This window comes from Lissotriton helveticus, chromosome 9 (assembly GCF_964261635.1).
Source record: "Lissotriton helveticus chromosome 9, aLisHel1.1, whole genome shotgun sequence".
Classification (NCBI taxonomy): Eukaryota; Metazoa; Chordata; class Amphibia; order Caudata; family Salamandridae; genus Lissotriton; species Lissotriton helveticus.
The window spans coordinates 346,057,853-346,085,367 of NC_136070.1; the positions used below are offsets into that span (position 1 = coordinate 346,057,853).

The following is a 27,515-nucleotide window of genomic DNA, read 5'->3' on the forward strand; positions in this document are numbered from 1 at the left end:
TTTTTATTGGAAGATGTAGGGGAATGCTGGGTGGAAGGATTCCCTGGACCACAAACCAGTATCCCGGGACTGGTTTTAAGATAACACCCCTCATCATCCAGGCTAACTTTAATCCAGTGGCAAAGTGACAAGGTACCCACGTCTGGGCCTACCCTGCCAACGTAGGGTGAACATTGCAAACTATGCTTGTTTCCGGTCCAGGGAGACCTAGTTTGGCATTTCAGAATAGACTGTTCCCATGAGGAACAAGGTCAAGACTGATTTGCATATGACGGGGTCTGAAGTGAGCTAAAGAACGATGATGGATTCAACCCAGATCTGTGACTGGGGATGAGTGTCTGATAAGTTTCAGCGCTCTGTCATCATCTCCTTGTGTTTGCTTTGTTCACCCTAAGTTGGCAGGGTATGCCAAGACATGGGTCCCTTGCTCACTTTGCCACTGGATTCATGCTAGCCTGGCTGATGAGGGGTGTTACCCGGAAATCGATCCCTGGATGCTTGTTTCCGGTCCAGGGAAGACCTGGCTTGGCAGTTCGGGCTGGACTGTTCCCATGAGAAACAGGGTCAAGACTGATTTGCATATGTCTGGGTCTAAACTGGGGTGGCGAAGTGAGCTAAAGAACGATGATGGATTCAACCCAGATCTGAGACTGGATGGGGTGAGTGTCTGGAAAGTTTCAGCGCTCCGTCTATCTTCATTTTGTATTTGCTCTTGGAATTTATACACATTTCGAGGCCATCACATTGCTAGTAGTCAATAACTCTTTCACCATCTTGTGCCCAGTTTGCACTGCCCTTGTGGCAGAAGGTCCTACCTGTAGAAGATTTGCCTGAGTCCAAAAGTTGAACTCTTTGGTTCTTGTCTAGCACATTCTGCAGTTGAGGAAACTGCTTCTGTACCCTTGGTTTGTTGTCCTCTGCATCCTGTGGTTATCTGGCAACTTATTACATGAGAGAATACTGCCCTAGTGAAAAGCCTAGAGATGTCTTATAATTATGCCTAAATTATACAGCTGAGGTTTACCACGTTTAAGGGAATTTTCAACAGATTATCCCGGCCACATGCTTACAACCTTAGTCATCCAAAGGTTCAATGACTAAGACAGTCAAGACCGAATAGCCATCGCAACTTGCACCAGTTAAACGTAGTTGGGTAGCTCTGGTACCAAATGTGGTAATTCCTCAATACTACCCTCTTTGGTTGCTTTTTAACATTATAACCATTGTAAAGTGTAACCACTTGAATGCTTCACACATGGGGACATGTCCTCAGCACTGCCTGTGGTGTGCTAAGGATGTGCCCAACATGTCTTAGCTTTGGATGTTGGGAATCTATCTGTGGCTGATTGACTGTAGCTTCTGTTAAATTTACTGACCATCCAGTAAGTGGTTTCAAAGTAACTCATACAGAGCAATTTCCTGTAGGGAATTCTTGTGTGTGAAAACCATTCGGGACATCCATTATGAGTTTTTGAACCATTTCTCAAATCTGCAGCAAACTAGCAACGTCTTCGATGTCCTCCTATACATGACTACCTCAAAGTTTGGTACAGGTTGATGAAGGGAGTCTTAAAATGATTAGGGATAGAAAAATGGTATTCACTATGGAGTTTGGTGTCGACCGTAATTACAAAGGCGCAACTGTACCTCTATGAAATAAATATATAGTACATATGACAATGCACAGAATGTACTTAATTACCATTTTTTTGTGAGGAGAAGCAATAACTCACGAAAGACAAATCCTTCAGGGAGCTAGTGATGAGGGAGTCCATCTCTCCCTCACCATTGGTAACAAATAGCATATTTTCCACTGTGCATCTTCACCTAGGGTTTAGGCTGTGGCATTTTCCCGTGTGTACGTGTTTTAACAAAAAGATTTTAAGCAAAATCAGCAGGCGAGGGGTTACGTTTGTATGGTATGGTGAAATCACATTGAATATACCTCATTAGTATTAGGAGAGTTATTTTCCTGTGATAAGTAATTGTTACATGCAATCCCTGAGACAGTACAAAGGGTTGGTTTTTCACACTTTTTTGTTCGTCTATTTTGCTGTACTTTGGGAATAAATTTAAATCTGACATTTGCACGGTAGTAGTAAATGGGTGAATGTGCATTTATTAGTACAGTTTTCCAAATAAAGTGTTATTTGGTCACATTTATTTTCACTTCCATGGCATATACTATTTATATTTGCATAAATGTTCAGTGTGTATTATGATTTTCATTACGATTTTTCAGGGGGGAGAGGGACAAATGCAGCAGCGACTCCACTATGGCAGAGGAGCGTCGCACCCCCCTCGCCTTCCAACAGCATAAACAAAGTAAACAATAATAAACCCAGGTTTATTATAGGTTTATTTTGTTTTCCAGAGTCTTGGGGGTGGGGCCAGGGGGATAACGGGCACCCATGGGGAGTGGTATGCACTATTACCACTGCTCATGGGGTTTGGCCAGCCGTCTCTGGCTGGCCAAACCGTCATGCGCACTGAAGCGGTCTTCAACTCAAGCTGCATTGGAGACAGCAAGCACAGGCTCCCAGTCTCCCTGGGAGTGCAAATCATCAGCGCTCAGACCAATCCTGAAGCTGCTCTCATATGTCTGTGAGCCTGTGCCTACAGTAGAGCCATGAGCGGAGCAGAAGACCGGCGATGCGGTGGGCTGCAGGCAAGTTTCCTTTATTCGTTGTTGTCTCCCCCCGCCCGCCACTCTCGTCTGACCGGCCGCTACTGGACTAATGACTCATAAGAGGTAAAGCTTCAAGTATGTCATGAAAGGTGCCCTTCCATTTTTAATACACAATTTTGTTCTACAAATTCCCGTTGGGTCTCTTCGAGAACGCTGTTATACACTAGAGTAAAAAGCCTTGGCTTGATACCATGATTATGATGATTGCTGGTACAATGTGGAATGTGCCAATAGCACCCTCTAATCAAGACAAAAAAGGTGCTTCTCTATGAGCCGTCAATGCTTGAACCATGCGTTCCGAAATTTCACCTCCACGACATATAGCAATCCAGAGTACGACTGAATTGCACTGCAAAACAGATGACACCAATGCCAGAAAGGTGAATAGACTTAATTTGTACTGAGCAATGCTCCGTGACCTTGCAGCGTGCATAACTACTTTCCCACACTCAAGGTGTATGTGCTCAACAGAGGTCGAATATTTTACACAAGCTGCCGTCATTAATGTCGGTGTTCACAGCCGTGCTGCCATACACAATGGCGTGTTCCCCTGCTGCTGTCCGAGAGAGGTTGGTGTGCTTTACGGTTCAGCATCCACAAGTTTACAAGACATCCACATCCAGCAGCGGCCCGTGCAGGTAAGAGTGGTGGGGAGGTGGGGCCGGGGTGAGGAGTTTGAGGGGCGGGGGGGGGGAGGTGGGATTTAAACAGACAACCAGGAGAGAAAATTCCCTCGTCAGTCAACCCCCCCCCCCACCCCACCCCACTGCTCTACTGCTCTTACCTGAGAAGAAAGGAGGGGTTTGGCCCTGTGGGAAAGAGGGTAGGTAGGGCCTATTGTAATACCAAAGAGAAGGGGATTTACCTATGCCTCTTGTGAGCACAATTATACCAACATTAATGTTCAGCAAAGAGAAAACCACATCAATTAGTTAACTCAGACATTTAATTTGTGTCATTTGCTTTTGAAATTTGTCTATTTTGGTTTTTTTTTTAAAACAAGGAAAGATACATAGTCAACTTCACATTGAGCAAACCATAATTTTTGCAAGGGAAAAGCAAGGAAAACAAACAATATATACAATTAATGAATAGAAACAAGTGAAAATGTGCATACAAATTGTATCAGTGATCAACAGTTATCTCAAAAACAGTGAGAAAAAACAGTATCATCAAGTCATATACAAAATATGGATTAAGGAGTTAAGTCTTATTCATTAACAGCCCGACTTCCTGTCACAATGTTATTTCAAGAGTTCATTTTATGTGGACACAGGAATGGGAACCCAAAAATCAATTTGGACAAATACAATGACTTATTGCCGACGCGTTTCGAATCCCAATGTCAAAATCATCGGATTCTCATCAGGGCGTGGAATTATATCCGCAGATACTGTTTAGAGAGAAGAGAGGGAATTTGATTTAGAAAGATAAACCTTACATGGAGAGTACAAATAGCTTTATCCCAATGAATGCACCCAGGGGTGCAGCATACCTCATGCGACCAATGGTTTGTGGTCACTAAGTCTTTTTATAGAATAGTCATCATACACCGTGGATGTCAACCTGCAAGGGAGCGACATTGCTACGATCAGTAATTGCACTGTAACTGTGGGCTGGCACAACTGTGCGGTTGTGGTTTTTGTTAAGCGGAGAAAATTACCTTCGAATCTGATGCGTCCGCTCAGAACTCGAGGTGAAAACAGGGGGGGAGTGTGATTTCGATCCCAATGTTCTTTCCCTTTAAGTGATCTACAGACAGAAATTGATATATAGTCTTAGCGAAAAAATTATTTTTTGTCGATATAGGAAAGCCCAAGGTAAAAATTGAATGGCTTACTTTATTCGTTATTTTGGTATAAGGAAGAATTGTTTCCGTCAGGTGTCCTGTGAAAGGAACAAACGGAAAACCAATGATTGGCATCTGCTTGAAAATGACCGACAGTCGAGAAAAAATTAGCTGGCTGCCGTGGGGTGTCTTACCATTGTTTTGGACCCTCGGTGCGTTGTATTGAACGTCTACTCTGAGGGAAGAACTGTTGTAGTCTGCCGGATTGAATCCTGAAACAAACCGGGGAGTAAATAAATTACTGGATAATCCCTCGTGCAGGCAAGCGCGTGTGTGTGCGCAAACGAGGAAGCGGGTCTCACCGTTAGTGATCCATTTGCCGCGGTGTCTTCCAAAACTAAAGCAGGAGCGGCGGTACGCTGCCGCGGGTGGAATTCAGAAAGTAACACCCAGTAGTCACGTGAGGCCAGGGGCCAATCAGGGTGTGTAAGGGCTTATAGTCATGTCGCTATGAATTATGGGAACTGTAGTTTATATTAAAGGGAACATTTTTTAGTGAAAAAATGGGATGAACTAATTATATTCTATTGACTTCGCTCAATACATTTAGCCCATTATTCACGCTGTTGAATTTCATGATGAGATACGCCTCTTTGCGTAAAAGTGCAGCCTCAATGTCTTGTGAATAATGTTTAGGATCAACCCATGTGAGGACTGTCCATTTGAAATCATTTTCACCATGGTTGTTATTCATGAAATGTTCTACCATGGGTGCAGAAATTACCTTTTTCTTTATTCTGGAGCGATGTGGCGTGATCCGTACATTTACTGCTTGACTGGTTTTGCCTATGTACACTCTGTTGCAGGGACATACCACGGCGTAGATGACATTCTTGGTCCTGCAATTTGTGAACATTTCATGCTTCCATCTGACCCCGTCATGGTCAAATGGATCACCAACGGTGAGACCCGCTTCCTCGTTTGCGCACACACACGCGCTTGCCTGCACGAGGGATTATCCAGTAATTTATTTACTCCCCGGTTTGTTTCAGGATTCAATCCGGCAGACTACAACAGTTCTTCCCTCAGAGTAGACGTTCAATACAACGCACCGAGGGTCCAAAACAATGGTAAGACACCCCACGGCAGCCAGCTAATTTTTTCTCGACTGTCGGTCATTTTCAAGCAGATGCCAATCATTGGTTTTCCGTTTGTTCCTTTTACAGGACACCTGACGGAAACAATTCTTCCTTATACCAAAATAACGAATAAAGTAAGCCATTAAATTTTTACCTTGGGCTTTCCTATATCGACAAAAAAATAATTTTTTCGCTAAGACTATATATCAATTTCTGTCTGTAGATCACTTAAAGGGAAAGAACATTGGGATCGAAATCACACTCCCCCCCTGTTTTCAGCTCGAGTTCTGAGCGGACGCATCAGATTCGAAGGTAATTTTCTCCGCTTAACAAAAACCACAACCGCACAGTTGTGCCAGCCCACAGTTACAGTGCAATTACTGATCGTAGCAATGTCGCTCCCTTGCAGGTTGACATCCACGGTGTATGATGACTATTCTATAAAAAGACTTAGTGACCACAAACCATTGGTCGCATGAGGTATGCTGCACCCCTGGGTGCATTCATTGGGATAAAGCTATTTGTACTCTCCATGTAAGGTTTATCTTTCTAAATCAAATTCCCTCTCTTCTCTCTAAACAGCATCTGCGGATATAATTCCACGCCCTGATGAGAATCCGATGATTTTGACATTGGGATTCGAAACGCGTCGGCAATAAGTCATTGTATTTGTCCAAATTGATTTTTGGGTTCCCATTCCTGTGTCCACATAAAATGAACTCTTGAAATAACATTGTGACAGGAAGTCGGGCTGTTAATGAATAAGACTTAACTCCTTAATCCATATTTTGTATATGACTTGATGATACTGTTTTTCTCACTGTTTTTGAGATAACTGTTGATCACTGATACAATTTGTATGCACATTTTCACTTGTTTCTATTCATTAATTGTATATATTGTTTGTTTTCCTTGCTTTTCCCTTGCAAAAATTATGGTTTGCTCAATGTGAAGTTGACTATGTATCTTTCCTTGTTTTAAAAAAAAAACAAAATAGACAAATTTCAAAAGCAAATGACACAAATTAAATGTCTGAGTTAACTAATTGATGTGGTTTTCTCTTTGCTGAACATTAATGTTGGTATAATTGTGCTCACAAGAGGCATAGGTAAATCCCCTTCTCTTTGGTACTACTGCTCTTACCTGCACAGGCTGCTGCTCTCCACATCTAAACAGTCTACTAACCTTTGCTGACTTCCCTTAGCACAGTTAGTTAGTAAAGGAGCAGGGTCATTTACAGATTGTTGCAAACTCTTATTTTTCACAAGATGGAGGTCGTGGAGTGGTTTGTCACTTTTTAAATAGTGTGCTACAAAATATCATAGCGAAAATATAAAAAAAACAGAATGTAATGGAGGTAAGTTAGTAGAGGTAAGTATGGTTTTGCTGTATTTAACTCCACCAATATGTACTTTGGAGATATACATGTCATCACGGTACATCAATGTAGATTTACAAATAGTAAATCTATGCTTACCTAGAGATACTGATCTCCACAATATCCTAGTTGTCAATTTTCAGCACAGAATTTTTATGGTCGCTATTCTGTGTTTTGGTGTCTGGTGGACGATTTTCTACTTGTTTGATTATTATCACTCTTGCTGCACAAACTGAAGAGATGGGGAAGGATGTTGTTGGTTAGTCGCACCTCGAAAAGGGAATGCGCAACATAAGGTGCTCTGTTGAAGGTATATCCCTGACCCTCACTGCTGAGTGCCACCTTTTAACTAGGATTTCTGTTGTGTCAGTGCTTTTGTGGGCAGCTTCAGTCTTGTTTCTCGTTTTAGGACCTCTTTTTTCGAGACAGCAACAGTGAATGCTAACTGTTAGCCTCTGGCGCATATTTTTTTTGTTTTTATTTATATCTTGTGCTCTTTACAGAAGGAGGAAGCTTCTTGTACCCGTTTCCTGTGCTGTAAACTGTAACTGTCAAGTTTGAAATAGACTTTTCATGACTGGCATAAACGAAGTTTGTTTTTCCCATCGCCCAGATACTGATATATGATGAGGCAGAGGATGTTTCCGGGGCAGCTCTGACGTATTTCCTGTGTGTCACATTTCATTAGTTGCCAAAGAACTTCATGAGAATAATTCCACGGAGCTCCATAGAATATGACATGTACTGAAGAAATATACAAATTCCTTTTAAGATGTGAACTTCAATTTGTTTTTACCACTAAGCACCTTATGTAAATCAATATTCACACTATAGTTGCTGTGAGCCATTTCAATTGAAGGTTCCTACCTTCAAGAACAGTGCAAGGGGTTTCAGCTCTATAAGCAAAGTAGCATTTTACATGTTAGAGCTATATCCAGACTCTGAAGAAAAGTAACTTTTTGGCCTTTGGGTACCACCACCACCAAGTGGAACTCTTAGTCACACAGACCCTCCCTGCCATGCTGGGAGGGCTCAGTTGCCTTCATCATCTCTTATTAGGATGCTTCGTCCCACAATAATTGATCCTTTATGTGAACTATGACATACTGAGCTCTAAAAATGCAACTTTGAGTGTCAGAGTGTGGCACAGTGGTAGTTCTGCCATAAATTAAAAGGTTTCCCAGCACTCCAAGCTCTTGGTTCCTTTGTCCCATTAAGTGTTGGGGGAGGCGGGGCGGGAGGGGAGGAAATCATTTGTAGCCCTCGACCTGGCGGTCTTTAAACCTCTGTACCGCTGAGTGAATGTGGTTCCACCTTAATAAAAGCAGGGCCTCCCCGCTTCTTATTTTCCGTTTCTATGTCCAGCATGCAAAAACCATGGCCGACACAAAAAGAAAGCTCATACCATGCCCCCGACTCACAAAAAGAAAAGTCTCTTCTCGTCAAGGCCATTGTTTTTTGTTTTTCGGAAGCTAACTTCCGCTTTGAGAGTTTGCCACAGCTGTAACAGCTGTGCATTGGCCTCAATGGCAGGTGGGTGGAGAGATCCCCACCAGGCGGGCATTGATTAGTAGATATGGTGGGTGGTCCTCCACCAGTTGATGGGAGGACATTAATTCCGCTGGCCTTGCGGGCCACCAGACATTTAAAAGGGAAAAAATACTGGTGTGATTGACGTACTACATTCCCACAATTCTATTATTCTTATTCCAAATGTAGTATGATGGGTAATTTACTGTTTCTTCATATACTCCTTTTAGTATTAAAAAAAAATCATAAAAACAGATGAACTATTTTGAACACTGTTACAGTGAGCAAAATATTGAATGACCTGTGAGTAAAAGTAATAGTCCGTTTGGAAAATGTTAGCCTTTACATGTTTGCTCCCCACTTTGTCCCTTCCTAAAACATTGAACAAATAGCACATAAAAATTGCCCCCACCAGAGTCCTTTTCTGGTGGGGGCACACCATGTGCCACCCTGCATGCACTGAGGCACAAGAGGACCCCAAATGGCCCCCTTAGTTGCTTCACCGCCACCCTTGTCTTGGTGGACTCACCGCCATAAAACGGAGGGCAGTGAGGAAACGCATAATATGCTTGGTGGTGCACCAGCTGCATCACCAAGCATATTGTGGTCTCAGACCACTTCAAGACCGTCGGGGATTGTGGATCCCTGGCAGTAGCAGTGGTCCTTTGGCAGTCCGACCACCAAAGTCATAATACAGAGGTTGGACCGCTGGTGCAGGGGTTGCTGCACAGCCACAGTGGGTTTGGTGGTCTATTGTACCACCATACCCCTAATCGGGCCCTTTGTAATGCAGAAGTGTGCAAGTTTCTCATATGAGGCCAGGCATAGTGCACACTTTTATCACATACAAGCTAGCTGCAATGTAAGCAGCAAATGTCAAAGCTTCCCACTCATTTCAAGATATGGGCCATACCAGGCTTGTCAGAAGTTTGTGTGTGGCTGGAGTGAACACACTGAAGAGGGGCCCTTCCTAGTTTATACAAAATGCCCTGTGGGAAGGTGGCAGCAGGGAAAACCTAGCATCTATCTGCATCTGCAATGTTGGCTTGCTTGTCATTAACAAAGAGGGCAGCTTTACCCCCGTAAATAAATAGGTGCCACGTGAAAGCCGGACCCTTCTGATGGGTCTGCAACAGATGGAACAGGATTACTTTATTTTTAAGTGCTGTCAGTGCTGGAAAATAGGGGGATCCCACTGAATCCCTATTCTGGTGGCTATTCCTGGGCTGGGTTTGGGATCTGGCCAACCTAGACAAACCTGCATAATTTGGTCTGCGGTGATTTTCCGACACCGGGACATCCTCCTGCAGTGCCAGCATGTTGTCTGCATTCCTTTCCAAGCAGCAACGCACAGACAGGAGGGAACCATCTTACATTACCAGCCAGCTGGTCCCAAAACAAAGGCCTGGTTTAAATGGTCATCAGCCCTCCTTTTGTTCAAGTATCACCCTGGCTGAGAGCCATGTGAAGCCTAACACCTAGATGCCAATGCAATGGTAGAAAACAAAAGCTGATCACTTCACAATGATTTCAGAGAAGCTATAACTCGAAGATAGGGTTTTATCTTTGTTTATCTTCCTGTGTTAGAGATGTGCTTGCACTGCAAGAATGCAAGATGTATTTGTTTGTAGGAGTAATTACACAAATATTGAATTAAATGACTCCTACTGTTTTTTTTAACTGTAATTCTTTTATAGCTCTACTCATCCCTGTATTGGCTATCCGAGTGCTTGACATCACACAAAGAGGCACAATAATCATGCAAGTGTGTAATGTACAGGAAATGTTACGTAAGACAATGGGGGGCTATAAGGTGTAAGAATCACATATCATCCATGCTTCTAGACATTATATTAAGAGTGAAAGGTCATGAGAAATACAAAGTCAAAATATAAAACGCAACGCAAAGATTGTGGTTTCTGTATTGTGAAGACTTTACTACTTACCAAAGGAACCCTTCTTTGCAATCTTATAATGACATCTTAATTTCTTTTTGGCGTCAACACACTGAACTTTAAAATTAATTATATCAACCACTTTAGTTCTTTTCCTTAAGCCTTGGAAGGTTTTGTGGAGCTTATTAGGTATTCAGATGTTGGGGTGCATTATGGTACACTCGGTGTCCCCATTGAAGAGGGCTGTCTCTCCCAGGAGTTGTGCCACATTGTGCTTTTTGATTTTGTCCTTCTCACATGAAACAGTATGCAGAAGTGCGGAGATTTAGGCCCTCAATTCAAGTGGCTCAGTAATTGGGTGATATCTATCGCACCTGATAAAATCTGATTCCACTCAGTTACGAGTTTTTGGGGAATAACGCACATTTTGATGCTTACTGCACCAAATTCTGCATGCTCTTGGAAACACTGTGTCACTGGAACCAAACTGTACCTGAATGATGAGCCAATAACTAAGGCGAAACTGGTCCTGGGTTGCTTGTGTTGCGGTTCAGGACCTAGCTTGGCAGTGCAAGCTGGTCTGTTCCAATTGGAGCAGGGTCAAGATTGATTTGCATATAGCTGGGTCCAAACTGAGGTGGGCTGGTGTGCAAAATAACCATGGATTGGAATGCGCCCTGTGTAATCACCAGTGGCAAGATTAATTCATGCATTCCATCCATCAGTTTTTGTACACACTGGTAAATATTGGGCATTTTTCCCCCTGATACATTGGTCGTTTTGACCTGCGGATATATATCTCAAAACTCATAATTGCAGTACGTGGCGCGATGTTAGCTACTGCACACTATTTCAATTGAACAGGTCATTCACAATAAGACCCTTAGACATGAAGTGGGGTTTGCCAGTGCAGCAATGGTGCACACTTTTAAAGCAAAGTTACACCTGTATTTGGTAGGAAAGTTGCACGTGCACGTACAACCTATAATGGCTTCAGCATCGTGTTTAGTGACTGCCAGGTTCAAGAGGTGCTCCTTCCTAATTGATTTGTGAAGTAGTATTATGCAAGTTATGCTGTATAGCAGACATATCGGTTGTTATTGTTAACGTGGGATTTCTAGTCTATTGTTATAGATCTAGATTCCAACTCAGGTCGACTAAACCGTTGGTACCTGTCATAGAGTAAAAGGCAATCCACTACTAGGTCAATCAGTGAAGAACTTACCCCACTCTAAAGAACCACTTACCACGAATAAGTTTAAAAGTTTATTGTAAAGCCAAAGTTAACTGGAGATACAAACATCTCAGAATAAGATTCAAGAGATATACGGGTATCAATACAAACAAAAATTCTCTAAATGCTCTTAGTCGGCAAAAGAATATTATCAAAACCAATTCAAAAGTCATCAGGGTTGCAAGAATAGCCACAAGTTGTAACCTGTGAGTCATTTACAGAAAGGAAGATTTCAGATTAGACTGTCCCTACACTAGACTAAGTGACATCCCTACTTAGCAGAATCTTTACCTAAAAAGGTGTCCGCCATGGTGACTTCCAAAGAAGATCACACACTTCTCTTAGTCTTCGTTGTGAATCGAGGTCTCGCAGTTACCCTATCTGCCTACCCATCCGCTCTCTTAGGTTCCTCAGATCATCTGCTCTAACTCCACCCAGGGGTGCTGTCCCTAATACAAAAATCACATTTACAATAGAAACGCCCCTTAGAGATGCCCCTCACGTGGTGTCTTCTTTGGTATTTTCCATGCTGATACTCCTCTGGGTCCATCGTTAGCGTGGTGACCTTGCTTCTCAGACTCTTCTCCGGCAGGACGGTACCCCCCAGGAAATTCCTGAAGCCTCCTCCAGGCCTGTGCCTGGCTCCCGAAACAAAAGTCTATTCATCACTCTCTTGATTAAAACCTCCTCGCACCTGCAAACAGACACTTGTACTGTGGGCCTCAAATTCCGGCCTCTACCGTATCTTCTAAGTCGTAAACCCTTTGAGCAAGCTCCGCAATTTATGCTTAACATGACCTTCCTTTCTCTAGCACATGCAGATCTAAAGAAATGACTTTATCTATTCAGGCCTAATTAGAATTACATGAAACGGGCCTGTGCACTCTGCAAACCTTTAATTTCTTAGTCTAAACAGTATTCTAACTTATTACACACAATGGTTATATGAAACACTTCTATAAAACATATACTTCAGTTCCATGATCAATAATACTTTGAATTATAACAACATTAAAATCCATCTCATGTGAAAGTGTAACAGCATCTTTCGTTATCTGTGAACTGCCATGTGGCCTACACATTTCTATGTTTAGCAGAATTACATTTTCTTCTAAAACAGCCACATAACATGGGATTTCAACATCATTCTAACATCTCTACACTCTTCTACGTTGGTTTTTCACACTGATATATGTATTCTTTACTAAACTAATGCAACATGCTTGTAAATATGGTGCACTTCTACAAATTTTCTCAATTTGCGCTCTCTCAGTCCCCCCTTTGATGACTTTTAGTAGTCATCACCATCACAACACCATCCCTGAGGTAAGAACTGTGTCAAACTGAAGTCGTTGCAGTACTCCCTCGTTTCATCATCTCTAGAGCCCTCAGACTCCTGTACTGATTATCCTGCATCGTGGCTAATCTCCTCTCCTGCTCTTTCATGGATCTCTGCAACCTATTTGATCTATACCATTTGTACAGTCTCACCAATCCCCACAAAGTGATTACACAAATCACTATTATGATGATAGGTTTCAGTATGTACCAAATGAAACCCTTTCCTAGGTTGGCAAACCAACCTCCAACTTTACCCATTCCTTGGCCTACTTTTTCCCACACATTTACCTGTGCCAAATCCTCAATCTCATGATGAATTTCAGTAATGTTCCGTATGTACTTCTCTAGAGGTTTTGAATTGTCTGGAATGTAAGTACAACATTCCTGAACCTTCAAAGCCTTACAGACTCCTCCCTCTTTGGCTAACAGAACGTCTAAAGCAAGTCGGTTCTGAAGAACCATTGCCCTTATCGATTGCATCTCTCCCTCCACCAGCATAATGATCTAGCAGTACTGGCGGACAACCTATCTACAACTGTTGCCAATCTTCTAATCTTGACGTCATTCAGTATTATCCCTAAAAGAGGAAATGCAGCGCCAAATACGTCTCCAACTACCTCCTCATAGTGTACATCCCTTCTTCCTCTAGCTTGAGTTCCTCCCTCTATGATTTCTAAATCCTTAGCATGGTATATTTTGGGGAAGACAATTGCCAAATAACATGATCCATACCAATTATCCGGTAGTTTCACATATGCATTCCTTCCACAAACAAAATATACATTTGGGATTACCTGCATTTCCTTCAAGAAATCTTTTGAATAATATTCTAGTTGGAAAGCATGTTCACAGCTTACTTCTCCCACAAACACATTCTCGTAATAGGTTTCACCCCTATGTATACACAGTTTCCCCTTTTTCTCTCGATCTAAAGCTATTGGACCATAACTACCCTTTCTTTTGTGTGTCCTTTCTTCCTCGGTCCAGTCTGTTTTCCATTGACCTGAAGCTTTTAAGATCTTTTGTCTCCTATACCGATCATCCACCTGCCCTATAAACCTTTTCTCAATTTCTGACACTTTACAAGTCAAATTATTTCTTCGGGCATGTGAAGTATCCAACGTTTTCCAAGGAAGGAAAAATTTCTGTAATCTGTCTTCACTCTTATAATAATCCCACTTGTTCAAGTGCTTGTAGTTTGGCACTTCTGGTAACACAGCATCAAAGTTTGAAAAATAATACTCAAAACCATCACGTTCATAAAATATGCTCAGCAACAAACTACATGTGATTCCATAAGTCAATGGAAGATGATGATATCTAATACCTTCGTCTACAGAGGCTGGCAATTTCATACAGACATAACAATTCTTGGCCTCCATAGCATCGATATATTCATAAAGCAATTTAGCATATACATTTGATTTAAAGTTTCCCTGTGATTCATCCACATGTAACCTACGAGTCTCAGCTGCTAGTAAAGTGTTATCTTTCTCAGTATTGTCCCCCTTTTTACCAGTAATAGTAGGTTTCTGGGTCGATACAATTTTTGCTTCTTTTGCTGCTTTCTCTTCATTTTCATGTCCCACTACATATGATATAGTAACTACTAAAACTATAAGAAAAATTACTCCCACTAAAAGTGTGCCTACTATGCATTTTGTCCTGCGGTTCGGGTTGCCAGCCTCCATGATCTCAAGACAGTGTAGTTCTGCTTTTCTTTCACAACACAGTCTCTTTTCTTTGCTTCTTCAGTCTTTCCGAACCACACCTGGAAGCTGATAATCCCTTTTACAAAATCAGTCTTTGAGTTCTATAGCAACAGACAACCCTAGCCCTTCTCCGTCCGCTAAAATGAAATCCCTAAATTTCTTCTTCTTCCACTTGGCGCTAGGTTATCTCTCAATCTGTTTACGTCTTTACAAAGTCTTTAGCAATCTGGAATTATACGTGTACCAGCGACTCTAATCACACACTCTAATATTTCCAAACGAAGAAGGATCTCCTCAAGTCTTGGGCTCCTTGGACTACAAATCGGAAATTCTATTCTGTTTAAAACCATGTCTCTTATCCCGCTCAGATAAGGAGGAAAGGGAATAGTGAGTGTCAACAACCCTTCGACCTCCACTCCTGGTATCAGCAACGCTATTTCCACTGTTATGATGGGGTCAGTACTGGTCAAAGTCACTTCCCTCACCCTCCCGGATCTCTGTACTCTGGACATCTGCAGCAAGGTAGGTCCACTCAGGAGTAGCGTATCTTCTGCAGGGCACTCGCACTCTCCTCGATCTTCTCAGACCTTCCTGTTCCTGTCTTTGTGCACCTTCGTCCAAATCCGAGTCTTCAGATATAGGAACAAGAGTTCTCTCTGGAGTTGGCTTTAAGCTCGGCCTCTGTTTTCTTTCAGGCCAACTAGCTTCTCCACGCCTTGTTCTCCTATTTCTTGTCCTCACACTCGGTTCTTGATCACTCTGGACTTGATCTGTGTCTGAGCCGTATTCACAGCAGCTTTCTCCTTCAGTGGCAACTTCAGTTTCACTGCCGTACTGTCTTTCTTCTTCTGGATCTGTAGCACTCCAAGCTTCTTCAGACACCCCCACAGCTTGACTGATCCCCTCTAGTGGTTCGCCATCCACTTCTGGATTTTCATCTAGGAGAGGAGCTGTTTCTTCTAGGGGTGCTGGAACTCTTCGAGTATGGGATGCATGTATCCAGTTTGGCAGCCCTCCACACTTCACGGCAGTATTCGTTGTCAGAATTATTTGGTAGGGCCCCTTCCAACGCACGTCTAGGCAGTTCTTCCGGACCTGCTTCTTCACCAGAATCCAGTCACCAGGGCACAGGTCATGACATAGGTCTCTGGAAGATGGAACTTCAGCAGCCTGCACCTGAAGAGACACAGAATGAATGGCGTCAGACAATCCCTTGCAGTAATCCAGGATCAGGTCATCTGTAATATTCAACAAAGCTGTAGTTGGAACAGACGGAAGTCTCATTGCCCTCCCCATTAAAACTTCATGTGGAGAGAGTCCTGTCCTCCTGTCTGGTGTGCTACGCATACTCATGAGCACCAAAGGAAGAGCATCAGGCCAGCTTAAGGACGTCGAGGAACATACTTTGGCTATTCGGGACTTGAGTGTGCCATTTATCTGCTCCACGATACCTGAAGCCTCTGGTCGATAGCTACAGTGCAACTTCTGATCAATGTTCAATGCAGAGCAAAGCATCTTGACAACTTCACTGTTGAAATGACTTCCTCTATCTGATTCCAGGGAGGTCGGCACCCCGAAGCGCGGGATCAATTCTCTAAGCAACAACTTTGCTACTGTGAGTGTATCGCACCTGCGTGTAGGTTATGCTTCGACCCATCTGGAAAATATGCATACAACCACCAGAACATACCTGAGGCGGTTGACCTTTGGCATCTCGATAAAATCTAATTGTATTCGGTTGAAAGGCCCCCCAGACCTCCCAATGTGACTCATTGTAACTGGTGTTCTTTTCCCTACGTTCAATTGCTGACATGTAACACATCTCTTACACACTGCTTCTGCGGCAATCCTGAATTTAGGGCAATACCAAGTCTGCCTAAATACCCTCAGCATGGCATCTCTTCCCAAGTGTACTGGACCATGTATCTGTCGTGCCATTGGATTCACTAATTCCTCAGGTAATACTGCCCTTCCATCTGCTGAAACCCAAAAATCCATTTCACTTTTCACACAACCTGCTGTTTCCCATGCCTTCTTCTCAGATTCAGGTGCATTTTCTTGCATGTCTTTTAAATCCTCCCAAGTATCAACTGTTTCTAGCATCATGTTTAACTCTGTCTTTTCCTGAGCCCCACCTACTTCCACCTCCGTGAAAGAATATCCGTGCTCCGCACAGTAACGCGCAACTTCATCTGCATATCTATTTCCTTGTGACACAAAATCTGTATTTTTGGTGTGGGCTACACATTTAACAATCGCAATTGCAGCTGGACCTTGTAATGCTTCTAACAAAAGTCGCACAAATTCTCCATTTCGAATAGGCGAACCAGAGGAGGTCATGTAACCTCTCTGAGACCACAATTGCCCAAAATCATGAACTACACCGAAACCATATTGGCTATCGGTATAAATGGTGACTCTAATTTTTCTACCTGCTATACAGGCACGTGTCAATGCAATGATTTCGGCTACCTGAGGGGAGTGTACTCCTTCCAGGCAAGCGGCTTCCACAACTCCAGTAATGGTGCAAACAGCATAAGCTGCTCTCAACCGACCAGTATCGTCTCTTAAACATGAGCCATCTACAAAGAAGATTTCATCAGGGTCAGTCAACGGCTCATCCACAATATCTGGTCTTGGCTTGGTGCATAGTTCAGTCACATCCAGGCAATCGTTCACATTCTTCGCCTTCAATATCATTAGGAAGTGGCATCAATGTAGCAGGATTCAAAACAGAGCACCTCTCAAGGGTCACATTCTCCGCAGCAAGAATAACTTGCTCGCAGCGCGTGAGGCTACTATTGGTCAAGTGCTGTGTCTTGGTCCTGGTCATTAACAGTTCTACAGAATGCGGTACATACACCACTAATTGGTGTCCCATGACAATGTTTTCACACTTTTCAATGCTGACACCTATTGCAGCAACGGATTTGAGACATCCGGGCAACGCTGCGGCTACCGGATCTAAAGTAGCCGAAAAGTATGCAACTGGTCTACGGGCATTTCCATGAGTTTGTACTAAAACTGACAAAGCACATCCCTCTCTTTCGCAGCAGTAAAGTGAAAATGGTTTTTCGTAATCAGGCATCCCCAAAGCTGGAGCACGGCACAAGTCCTCTCTCAGCTGTAGGAACGACATCAAACAATCCTTGTCCCATGGTACCGGATCACTCACCTCCTTGTGCGTCAGTTTCTGTAAGGGTTTTGCTTTCAGTGAAAAGTTAGCTATCCACTGTCGGCAATAACCAACCATTCCTAGAAACATCCTGACTTCTCTCTGTGTCGTAGGCGAGTTCATCTTCATTATCGCCTCTATCCTATCTGGTGACACCTTGCGCGTTCCCTTTTCTATCCGGTGACCCAAGTACTGTACCTCTGTCAGACAGTACTGCAATTTGTTCGGAGACACCTTGTGTCCATTTTCAGCTAAATGGTTCAGCAAGGCGATGGTGTCTACCTTACAAGCTTCTTCTGTTCCTGACGCAACAAGTAGGTCGTCTATGTACTGGACCAGAACCGAGTTCTGTGGCAGTACTAGACTTTCAAGATTTTTCTTCAAGAGCTGGTTAAAAATCGATGGGCTTTCTGTATACCCTTGTGGGATACGACACCATGTTAAAACGCGATTTTCCAGTTTAAAAGCAAAAAGGTACTGGCTCTCCTCATCTAATGGAATTGAAAAGAAAGCCTGACAAAGATCTATCACTGTGAACCACTCAGCTTGGAATGGTATCTGAAACAATATCACTGATGGATTCGGTACCACTGGACAACATGAAACAACTATGTTATTAATTTTTCGAAGATCCTGTACTATTCTGAATTTCCCACTAGGTTTTTGCAAACCCATAATCGGGGAGTTGCATGGACTACCCACGATTTCCTTCAGTATTCCCTGTTGAATCATAGAGTCGATCACGGGTTTTATTCCTGCAATCGTCTCCGGGGACAATTTGTATTGAGGCGTTCTTGGATAATCAATATTTGGTTTTACCATGATCTTCACTGGTTCTACACCTTTGATCAAACCTATCTCTTCTCCAGTGAAATCCCATACCTCTGATGCCACTGCATCTCGTAAGTCCCAAGGAAGGTCCTCCACAGTCAGGGTAGGATACAGTTCTACACATACCCTTGAATTTGCAACTTTAAAAGTAGCATCATCGTCTGTAGTCTGTACCTCCACTCCCTGAGGTGTGCAGTATATTGTACAATTCAGTTTGCACAATAAGTCCCTTCCTAACAAACACACAGGACTTGAATCACACACTACAAACTGGTGTTCATTGGTGTAGTTTCCTATTTTCACTGACCCTGGTTCCGTCAAAGGGCTAGTCATTCTCCGATTTGCTACTCCTACCACTTGAATTGTTTCCCCCGACATTGGTAAATCTGGGACCACTGCCGATCTCAAAGTTGATCGAGTAGCTCCGGTATCCACTAAGAATGTTGTAGGAAATCCTGCCACTTCAGCCTCAACAAACGGTCCTCTTTGATCCACCTCTAGAACTGCCCTGAGGGTACAGTCCTCTTCTCTACTTACACGTTGTCCCGTCAATGGATCAACGTAGTAACACTCTCCTTCGTCTATAAAAAGAGGCATTTGTCGATGAATCTTTCCCCCTGTCGTAATCCTTGGTGGCTGCGGGAACTGAGCTCGTGGAGCCGAAGTCCCCCCTTTGGCCACCTTACTTCTTGCCACTGTCACCCCTTGAACTGGAACTTCTTGAACTTCCTCCTCTACTTCTAGTTCTCCGTTTTCAGGGTTATAGGGACACTCGCGTCTCCAATGTCCCACCTGGTGACACTGGTGGCACTTTGTCGTTTTTTTCAATGTAGCAAAATCTATTCTAGGTCTCAGACTTTCCTCGTTGTTCTTATTCTGACTATTTGATTTCCGTCCCATTGTCCCTGTTCCCTGTTGCTGCTGTCCGCCCTTTCCAGCTGACTGCATCTGCACCATCATCAGTTTCTCTTTTAATTTCTTTGCTTTGGAATCTATTTCATCACTGCAATACCTTGCATATCTCAAAATTTCATCCAATGGTTTGTTTTGCCAACAAATTAAGTGTTGCTGAACCATCAAACAAATATCAGGTCTCAACCCCAAAACAAACTTCGATACAAACTGTCCTATATCCTTGGGATCCATCACATCTAGTCCACTGTATTGTTTGAACGTCTTCAACAATCTCTCATAATACTCATGAACTGTCTCCTTGGGTTCCTGTCTTGTTCGGTCTATTTTTACCCAATCTATATCTTGTGGTGGCACCTTCTCTTTCAGCCATGTCATCACCCTTTCATATTTTAACATTACACTTTCTGACGGTCCATTAGTAAGAGCATTCCTTTCTGGTTCTACAGTTGGCCAGTCGACACTAACCTTGCATGCTATCCACAAGTCTCCTGGGACTACAATGTCAAATAGGGTGTTCAAATCAATCCACAATACTTTTGAAATTTTGACAAACCTCTCTACCTGCTTGTACCACTCTACAGGATTCTCCCTTAACTTCGGAAATGAGTTGGTAAATGCAGCTAAATCTCCTCTACTCCAGGGCACGTGCACATAATTCCCATTCGCTATTTCTCGCAAAGGGAATGCTTCCATCTGCATTAGCCTTCCCTCCGAAGACATCACATTCGCACTCCGCCTAACAGTTCCCTTTTTGGACCACCTCTCTTCCCATTTGTCAAGATCTCTCCATGCTCTTATTCCTGTGATCAGTTCCCTTATGTGTGTTTTTAATCCAGTTGTCCTTCTCTCATCTAAGTCCTGATCTGAATAATGTAACCTATGGTTACCCTGCAATGCCTTGGTTCTGGACAAATCTACCATATACCTGTCTGCCAGTTCAGACAGTTTCTCATGAGTTGCTCTTGCCTTTCGAGTGATATCCTTTGCTATAAACAGCAGCTCATCTTGTTCGTACAAGTCAATCCTTTCCAAAGGCAACGAACCATCTATTATCTCATTCAGGTCAGATTTTAAGCTGGTCACGTCAAGTCTTTTGGCTTTTACCACAGCTTTCAGTATGTTATCTCTAGAGAGTCCATTTACATCTCTCCCATCACAGATCTGAGTCCTACGTCTGGGCTCAGGCGTGTTATGGGGAGTCCTCCCATGCTCCCATCTCTCCAGGTCCCATGCAGTTCCATCCTCTCTGGGTGTATAGTGAAACACTTTCCTATTTCCCATAGTCCCACATTTCCCATTCTGCCTGGTTTCTCTAGGTGCATGGTAAGACATTCCATTACTCCCCATGCCTTCGCAATTCGCCTGTGACCGCTGATCACTCGACGCATGGCAGGATCCTTCTTGGTTCCCCATGTTCCCACTATTCCACTGCTGTATGTTATCATCAGGTGCGTGGAGAGTGCACTTAAACCTGTCCCTGTACTCTTGTGTCCTTTGTTCTCCCTCACTTTGAATGAGACGAGACATCTCTCCACACTCCGTACTTCTACCTTTTCGCTCCTGTCCATTTCCACCGTCAATATGACGTGTAACTCCTCTACTCTCCTGACTTTTACCATCCCACTCCTGACCGCTTTCGCTAGCCCCGCAGTGAGATAATGTCCCTTTTCCTCGACTTCCCCATTCAGCTTCTGCTCTTGACCTGTTGCTCGGTGCTTCTGTGGACCTATCCCATTCCCTCAAGTCAGCCCTCAGCTCTTTGTAGGATTTCGGCCGTGGTCCCCTCAGGTCCATCGGTCCTCTCTGACCCCCCTGTTCTGTTACGGGATCCACTGCTGAATCCAATGGGGTGCTCCACGTTATCGGTCCTGGCAATTGCCTCCAGGCATTTGTCGTGTTATTCCTTCTTTCCATCTCAACTCTTTCCCTTTCCAGCTGTACCCGTTCTTCCTCTCTCCCTTTCTCTGGGTGATAAACCGACACTATAGGACCTATGGTAACTGGTACTTGAAGAGCATCTGGCAATCCATAAGGCTCAGCCCTCTCTGTTACTGGCATCTTCTGCACCACAACCCTTCCAACTACACTCTGTACTGGACTATGTTGAGGTGTCCCCTCGCCTTTGGTAGGTACCCAATTCGTTATAGGAAGTGGCCTATTCTCATCCCTGTCAACCCTATCTTCTTTTGGGAGCTCAGTACTTTCCATCTCCCTATTGTCCGGAGGCGGTCTATCTATCAACAACCTGTTTATTAAGCCATCCTCCGACTCGCTCTCGTCATCTTCTTCTAAGGGTCTCTTTTCTCCTGTAACCTCTCTCATTTGGTACAACTTATCCACTTCAATCGTCTGTAGCCTCCATTTCTTGGCTTCCTCATCCCATTTGGCATCTTGCACTGCCCTTACTGATCGCCTTACCCTTTCCTGGCGTCTGTTCTGACTCCTGTCGTGCGCCGCCCTAATCTACGCATTAAGGGCCTCAAACTGTCTTGGTCTAGGCAAAGGTCTCAATGAGGACATAACTGCTTTCAGCTGGTGTAACACTTCTAGTCTAAACGTTCCGTATTTCGGAAAAGTCAGTTCCTCATTCCCTTCTGTAATCTTACTCCAAGTACCAAGCCATAGTATAGTATGCAACCCAACATTCGTTGCCATATAGTGAGCTGGTGTACCCTCTGGCGGTGCCTCTTCCCCGTAATAAGATTCTCTTCTTTTTCTCTTAAAAATCCCTCTCAAACATTTAAAACACTTCATGTTTAAAACCTACAAAATTTCTATTTTCTCCGCGTTTGTTTACTTCCTGATGACAATCCACCAATCTCAGCGCGGTTCTCGCTAACTGGCCTATCAGAGCGCGGCTTCTCGCTGACGTCACACCAACCGCCCTAACACAGCGCGGCTTCTCACCAACCGCCCTATCACAGCGCGGCTCTAGCTGACGCCACTCTCCCCCTTCGCAGCAGTTCCCCTCCTTTCTCCGCTCGTATCCCGGTCATGCATGCGTCCCATTCATACTCTGAAAAATGATTACTTCCGACCAAGCGATCACTTTCCTTGACTGTACGCCCACAGTCTAACTGTAATTGTCACCTTAACTGACGAAATGTCTTTCCGTGTACGTCCAGACAATCGCCTTAACTGATAGGTTACTTGCACACGGTAACTTTCGTCCTGCGTCCGTTACCCACACACTCACTCTTGCATTCCCCCTATCTCGGTCCTGCGGGCGATCAATGGTACCTCATGACCCCCTTTACTCTGGTCGACAACTACTCTGGATGTTCGATACACCCGAACCACTTAAGCTCTTCCCCGAACTTAAGATTTTCACCGGTTCACCGGTTCACCCGTTTACCAGGTTGCCAGTTTACCAGTCTGCCAGGTTGCGCGCGCTCACAACCCTCTCTCAATCACACTACAGGCATTCAACTCCGCAAGACATTACAATACAGATACAACACAAAACACCGCAATCTTATCAACGCATGACCCTTGTTATACTCACTCTCGTCCGACTCTGCTGCTTTTCTCACGCACCGTCAGCACCTTCTTCGGCAGGCCATCTCTCGATCTCTAGGGACCTTGGGGTAATCTTAACCTAGTCTAGATCACCTTCCTCAAGAAGGTAACCATCCTCACTCTGCTACCAACTGTTAACGCGGGATTTCTAGTCTATTGTTATAGATCTAGATTCCAACTCAGGTCGACTAAACCGTTGGTACCTGTCATAGAGTAAAAGGCAATCCACTACTAGATCAATCAGTGAAGAACTTACCCCACTCTAAAGAACCACTTTCCACGAATAAGTTTAAAAGTTTATTGTAAAGCCAAAGTTAACTGGAGATACAAACATCTCAGAATAAGGTTCAAGAGATATACGGTATCAATACAAACAAAAATTCTCTAAATGCTCTTAGTTGGCAAAAGAATATTATCAAAACCAATTCAAAAGTCATCAGGGTTGCAAGAATAGCCACAAGTTGTAACCTGTGAGTCATTTACAGAAAGGAAGATTTCAGATTAGACTGTCCCTACACTAGACTAAGTGACATCCCTACTTAGCAGAATCTTTACCTAAAAAGGTGTCAGCCGTGGTGACTTCCAAAGAAGATCACACACTTCTCTTAGTCTTCGTTGTGAATCGAGGTCTCGCAGTTAACCTATCTGCCTACCCATCCGCTCTCTTAGGTTCCTCAGATCATCTGCTCTAACTCCACCCAGGGGTGCTGTCCCTAATACAAAAATCACATTTACAATAGAAACGCCCCTTAGAGACGCCCCTCACGTGGTGTCTTCTTTGGTATTTTCCATGCTGATACTCCTCTGGGTCCATCGTTAGCGTGGTGACCTTGCGTCTCAGACTCTTCTCCGGCAGCACGGTACCCCCCAGGAAATTCCTGAAGCCTCCTCCAGGCCTGTGCCTGGCTCCCGAAACAAAAGTCTATTCATCACTCTCTTGATTAAAACCTCCTCGCACCTGCAAACAGACACTTGTACTGTGGGCCTCAAATTCCGGCCTCTACCGTATCTTCTAAGTCGTAAACCCTTCGAGCAAGCTCCGCAATTTATGCTTAACATGACCTTCCTTTCTCTAGCACATGCAGATCTAAAGAAATGACTTTATCTATTCAGGCCTATTTAGAATTACATGAAACGGGCCTGTGCACTCTGCAAACCTTTAATTTCTTAGTCTAAACAGTATTCTAACTTATTACACACAATGGTTATATGAAACACTTCTATAAAACATATACTTCAGTTCCATGATCAATAATACTTTGAATTATAACAACATTAAAATCCATCTCATGTGAAAGTGTAACAGCATCTTTCGTTATCTGTGAACTGCCATGTGGCCTACACATTTCTACGTTTAGCAGAATTACATTTTCTTCTACAACAGCCACATAACATGGGATTTCAACATCATTCGAACATCTCTACACTCTTCTACGTTGGTTTTTCACACTGATAAATGTATTCTTTACTAAACTAATGCAACATGCTTGTAAATATGGTGCACGTCTACAAATTTTCTCAATTTGCGCTCTCTCATTATGAAACATTTATAAACTATAATAAAAACAAATGTAAAAAAAAAAGAGGTGCTCCTTCCTAGAAACAGGCTGAGTCTGATGCATGTTTAAAAAAAAAATAAATAAAAAAAAAGTCTGTCTTTAGCATTTTGCGCTTTTTGAACATTACAAGCACCTGGTGGCTATATGGAATAACATCACTTCCTCTGAGAGAATGTGATTTGTTAGTCCATTAATAACTTTGTGGTGCTAGTTCTGGGTTATTATATGAAGGCGCGTCAACCTGTATAGAGAGTGGGTGGGAGGGGAGGGGCCCCCAGACACACACACAAAGTAATACTTAGTGATAAATAAATATTACTCTAATATAATCTATTGACTTCCTCTTCGGCTATGCTGGTAGGTCAGTGTGCTGGTCAGTGGTCCCTTGCTAGGTTCATGCCATATAATTAACGCTGCATTAATATATTACACCTCTATATGATCAGAAACACCACCCACAGTAGTCTCGCCCATCATTTTTGATTCTGACTGGTAACTCGAGGCTCTTGTCTGTGTTCAGCACTCTGTTGTTCTCGAGATAGGTTTGTGCTATACCAGTAACCACACATACAGATATACATTGAAACATGCTGCCTTGCTGCACTGTAGCGGTGTGACTTTGGACTTGCTTGGCACATAAGTAAGGTCGAAGGCACTACATAGATCATTTATCACATTTGAAGAAACAGGACTATGTTGAATCGAACGCAAAGTGCCAGCGTTGTGAGTTTACCGGCATCAGTGTGCTGCCATGGTGGTGCGGCATGTCTCCGCTTCTCTGACAGGGGCTGATCACTCATTAAATGGAAAATTCTGTGATCATGGATGCTTTATAATGCTTTACACTCTTTTCGGGTCTTTGATTACGAGATGTTTAGTCCCACATTGCCTATATGTCCCAAACTGTAGACAAGTTCATCCTTTGATTATATGCTTCTAATGTTGCCTCATTCATCTCTTTTGAACAGATTTCTGGAACTCTAGCCTGAATCTCAAAGGGCCGGGGGTTCTCCTGCATCAAAAATCAACTGACGTTGGAAACATCCAGCTCCTTGGAGCGAAGTCGAGCCAGCAGTTTTCATGTGGCATGAACCAGGGCTCATGTGAAATTGAGTTGTCAGTCGGAAATGACAGGCTGTGGTTTGTTAAGCCTATTTTTATAGAAGAGTGTGGCAATTCTCTTCCTCATGACAACCCACCTCTGCAGAGCCCCAGTACAAATGTGCAAGTGAGCGCGACCCGGCCAAGTTATCGCAGGCCTCCCCCGCCACCTCCCCTCCCCAGTGCAGTAAAAGCAACTGGAAAGGGTTCTCAGGGCCAGGAAATCGGGCCTGAGGAAGTGCACCCTAATTTGGGGAAGCCTTATAAGGCAACCGAAGTGAATAAAGTAGATGAGACAAAAGAGGTTGGTGGGACGGAGCAGCGTTCACATGACCACAGCCCCAAGAAGCGTGTCTACCCTGCCATTCCTCCACGGAGGCGTTCAACAGGAAGACAATCCATTGATGTCTCAATAGATCTTGCCAAGATGGAGACATGTAGACCACAAGACAAGGAAGGAGATCAGGCTCTGGGGCTGCAGAGTAACCATGAACTCATTAGCACTGCACTTGAAGAGCTCGTGGCACCGGAGGTGACGGCAAGTGAGTGTGAGCAAGATGGGACCAAAAGCAAAGAGATCCTTGCCAGTCCTATAAAGTGCAAAGCTATTGAAGAAAAGAAAAAACACATCCCAGCATCTAAACCTCTGCCCCCACCAAGAAAGAAGCGCCTGTCTCATCAGCTTACACGCACGTCCTTGAAGCCAACAATGGAGGGTGTCATGGAACCTAATCTATGTAACTTATCACTGGTTGATGCTCAAACAGAATCCAATACGGTTTCCTCAGCTGCCAATGGTGATCCAAAAAGTGATGGCAGGTCTTCACCTGACAGTAAAAAGTCTAACACTTCCCTTAACAGCCCAGCCAATCTCACTTCTCACTCTGAGCATGACTCCCTCTCTACCAGCAGCACAGAGGATGACCTGGAACGGACAAGTAGCCGCTCAGTAAAGAAGACTCATTCGGTCATGTTGAACAGAGCTAAGAACCGGCTGTCGCTGGCGACCCTCTCAAACGTATTCTCTGCGTTCTTGTCTGCCGATCGGAAACTGCAGAAGAGGATCACAGAACTGGCACAGGACAAGGACACTTACTTTGGGCATCTGGTGCAGGATTACAAAGCCTACAGTCTTGAGATGATGGCCAAGCACAGCTCTAGCACGGAGATGCTGCAGGAGATCCGCATGATGATGACCCAACTCAAGTATTACTTGTTACAAAGCACCGAGCTGAAAACCATCATCGACCCATCTGTCTACAAAGAAGAAAAACTAGGTAAGGTCTTTGACTAAACGTTTTGGAAAGGTTTAGGAGGCTGTCAAGATGGTTTCCAATTTACTTAGCCAATGTTACTGGTTACCGTCTTGTATTCTTTATGCTTATTACTTGTAAACCTTGTGCCGCTCCACTGTTTAACACATAAAAGGCTTCAGCAGGGGTGGAGGTTCCTTACTGTCTACTGCAACTTTCACAGTGCATCCATGGTAGAACTATTAGGTACCGGGTTAGAGGAGATCTAACTCTATCTGCTGGATCAGTCGCTCAGTGCATGCACTAGTGCAGCCTTGGTTTTAGCATCTATGCAAAGTCATATAGTCCTGTCTCTTTGGAAGAAGTCCTGCTCATTTACCTCCAACTTCTTCAAACTTGCTTTTTTTCCACTGAAAAAGGAGGCAAAGTCTCTCATTCCACGCAGAATGATAAAT

At 43.7% G+C, this 27,515-nt stretch overlaps 1 protein-coding gene across 2 annotated transcripts in view; it reads left to right on the forward strand.

Annotated features, from left to right (window-relative positions):
• RIN3 (Ras and Rab interactor 3) overlaps nt 1-27,515 on the forward strand; it is a 506,654-nt gene that overhangs the window by 367,517 nt on the left and 111,622 nt on the right. For both annotated transcript variants that reach the window (XM_078660076.1, XM_078660075.1), the window contains exon 6: nt 25,675-27,084. In XM_078660076.1, the coding sequence (XP_078516202.1) occupies nt 25,675-27,084 (1,410 nt within the window). The remainder of the gene's footprint in view (nt 1-25,674; nt 27,085-27,515) is intronic.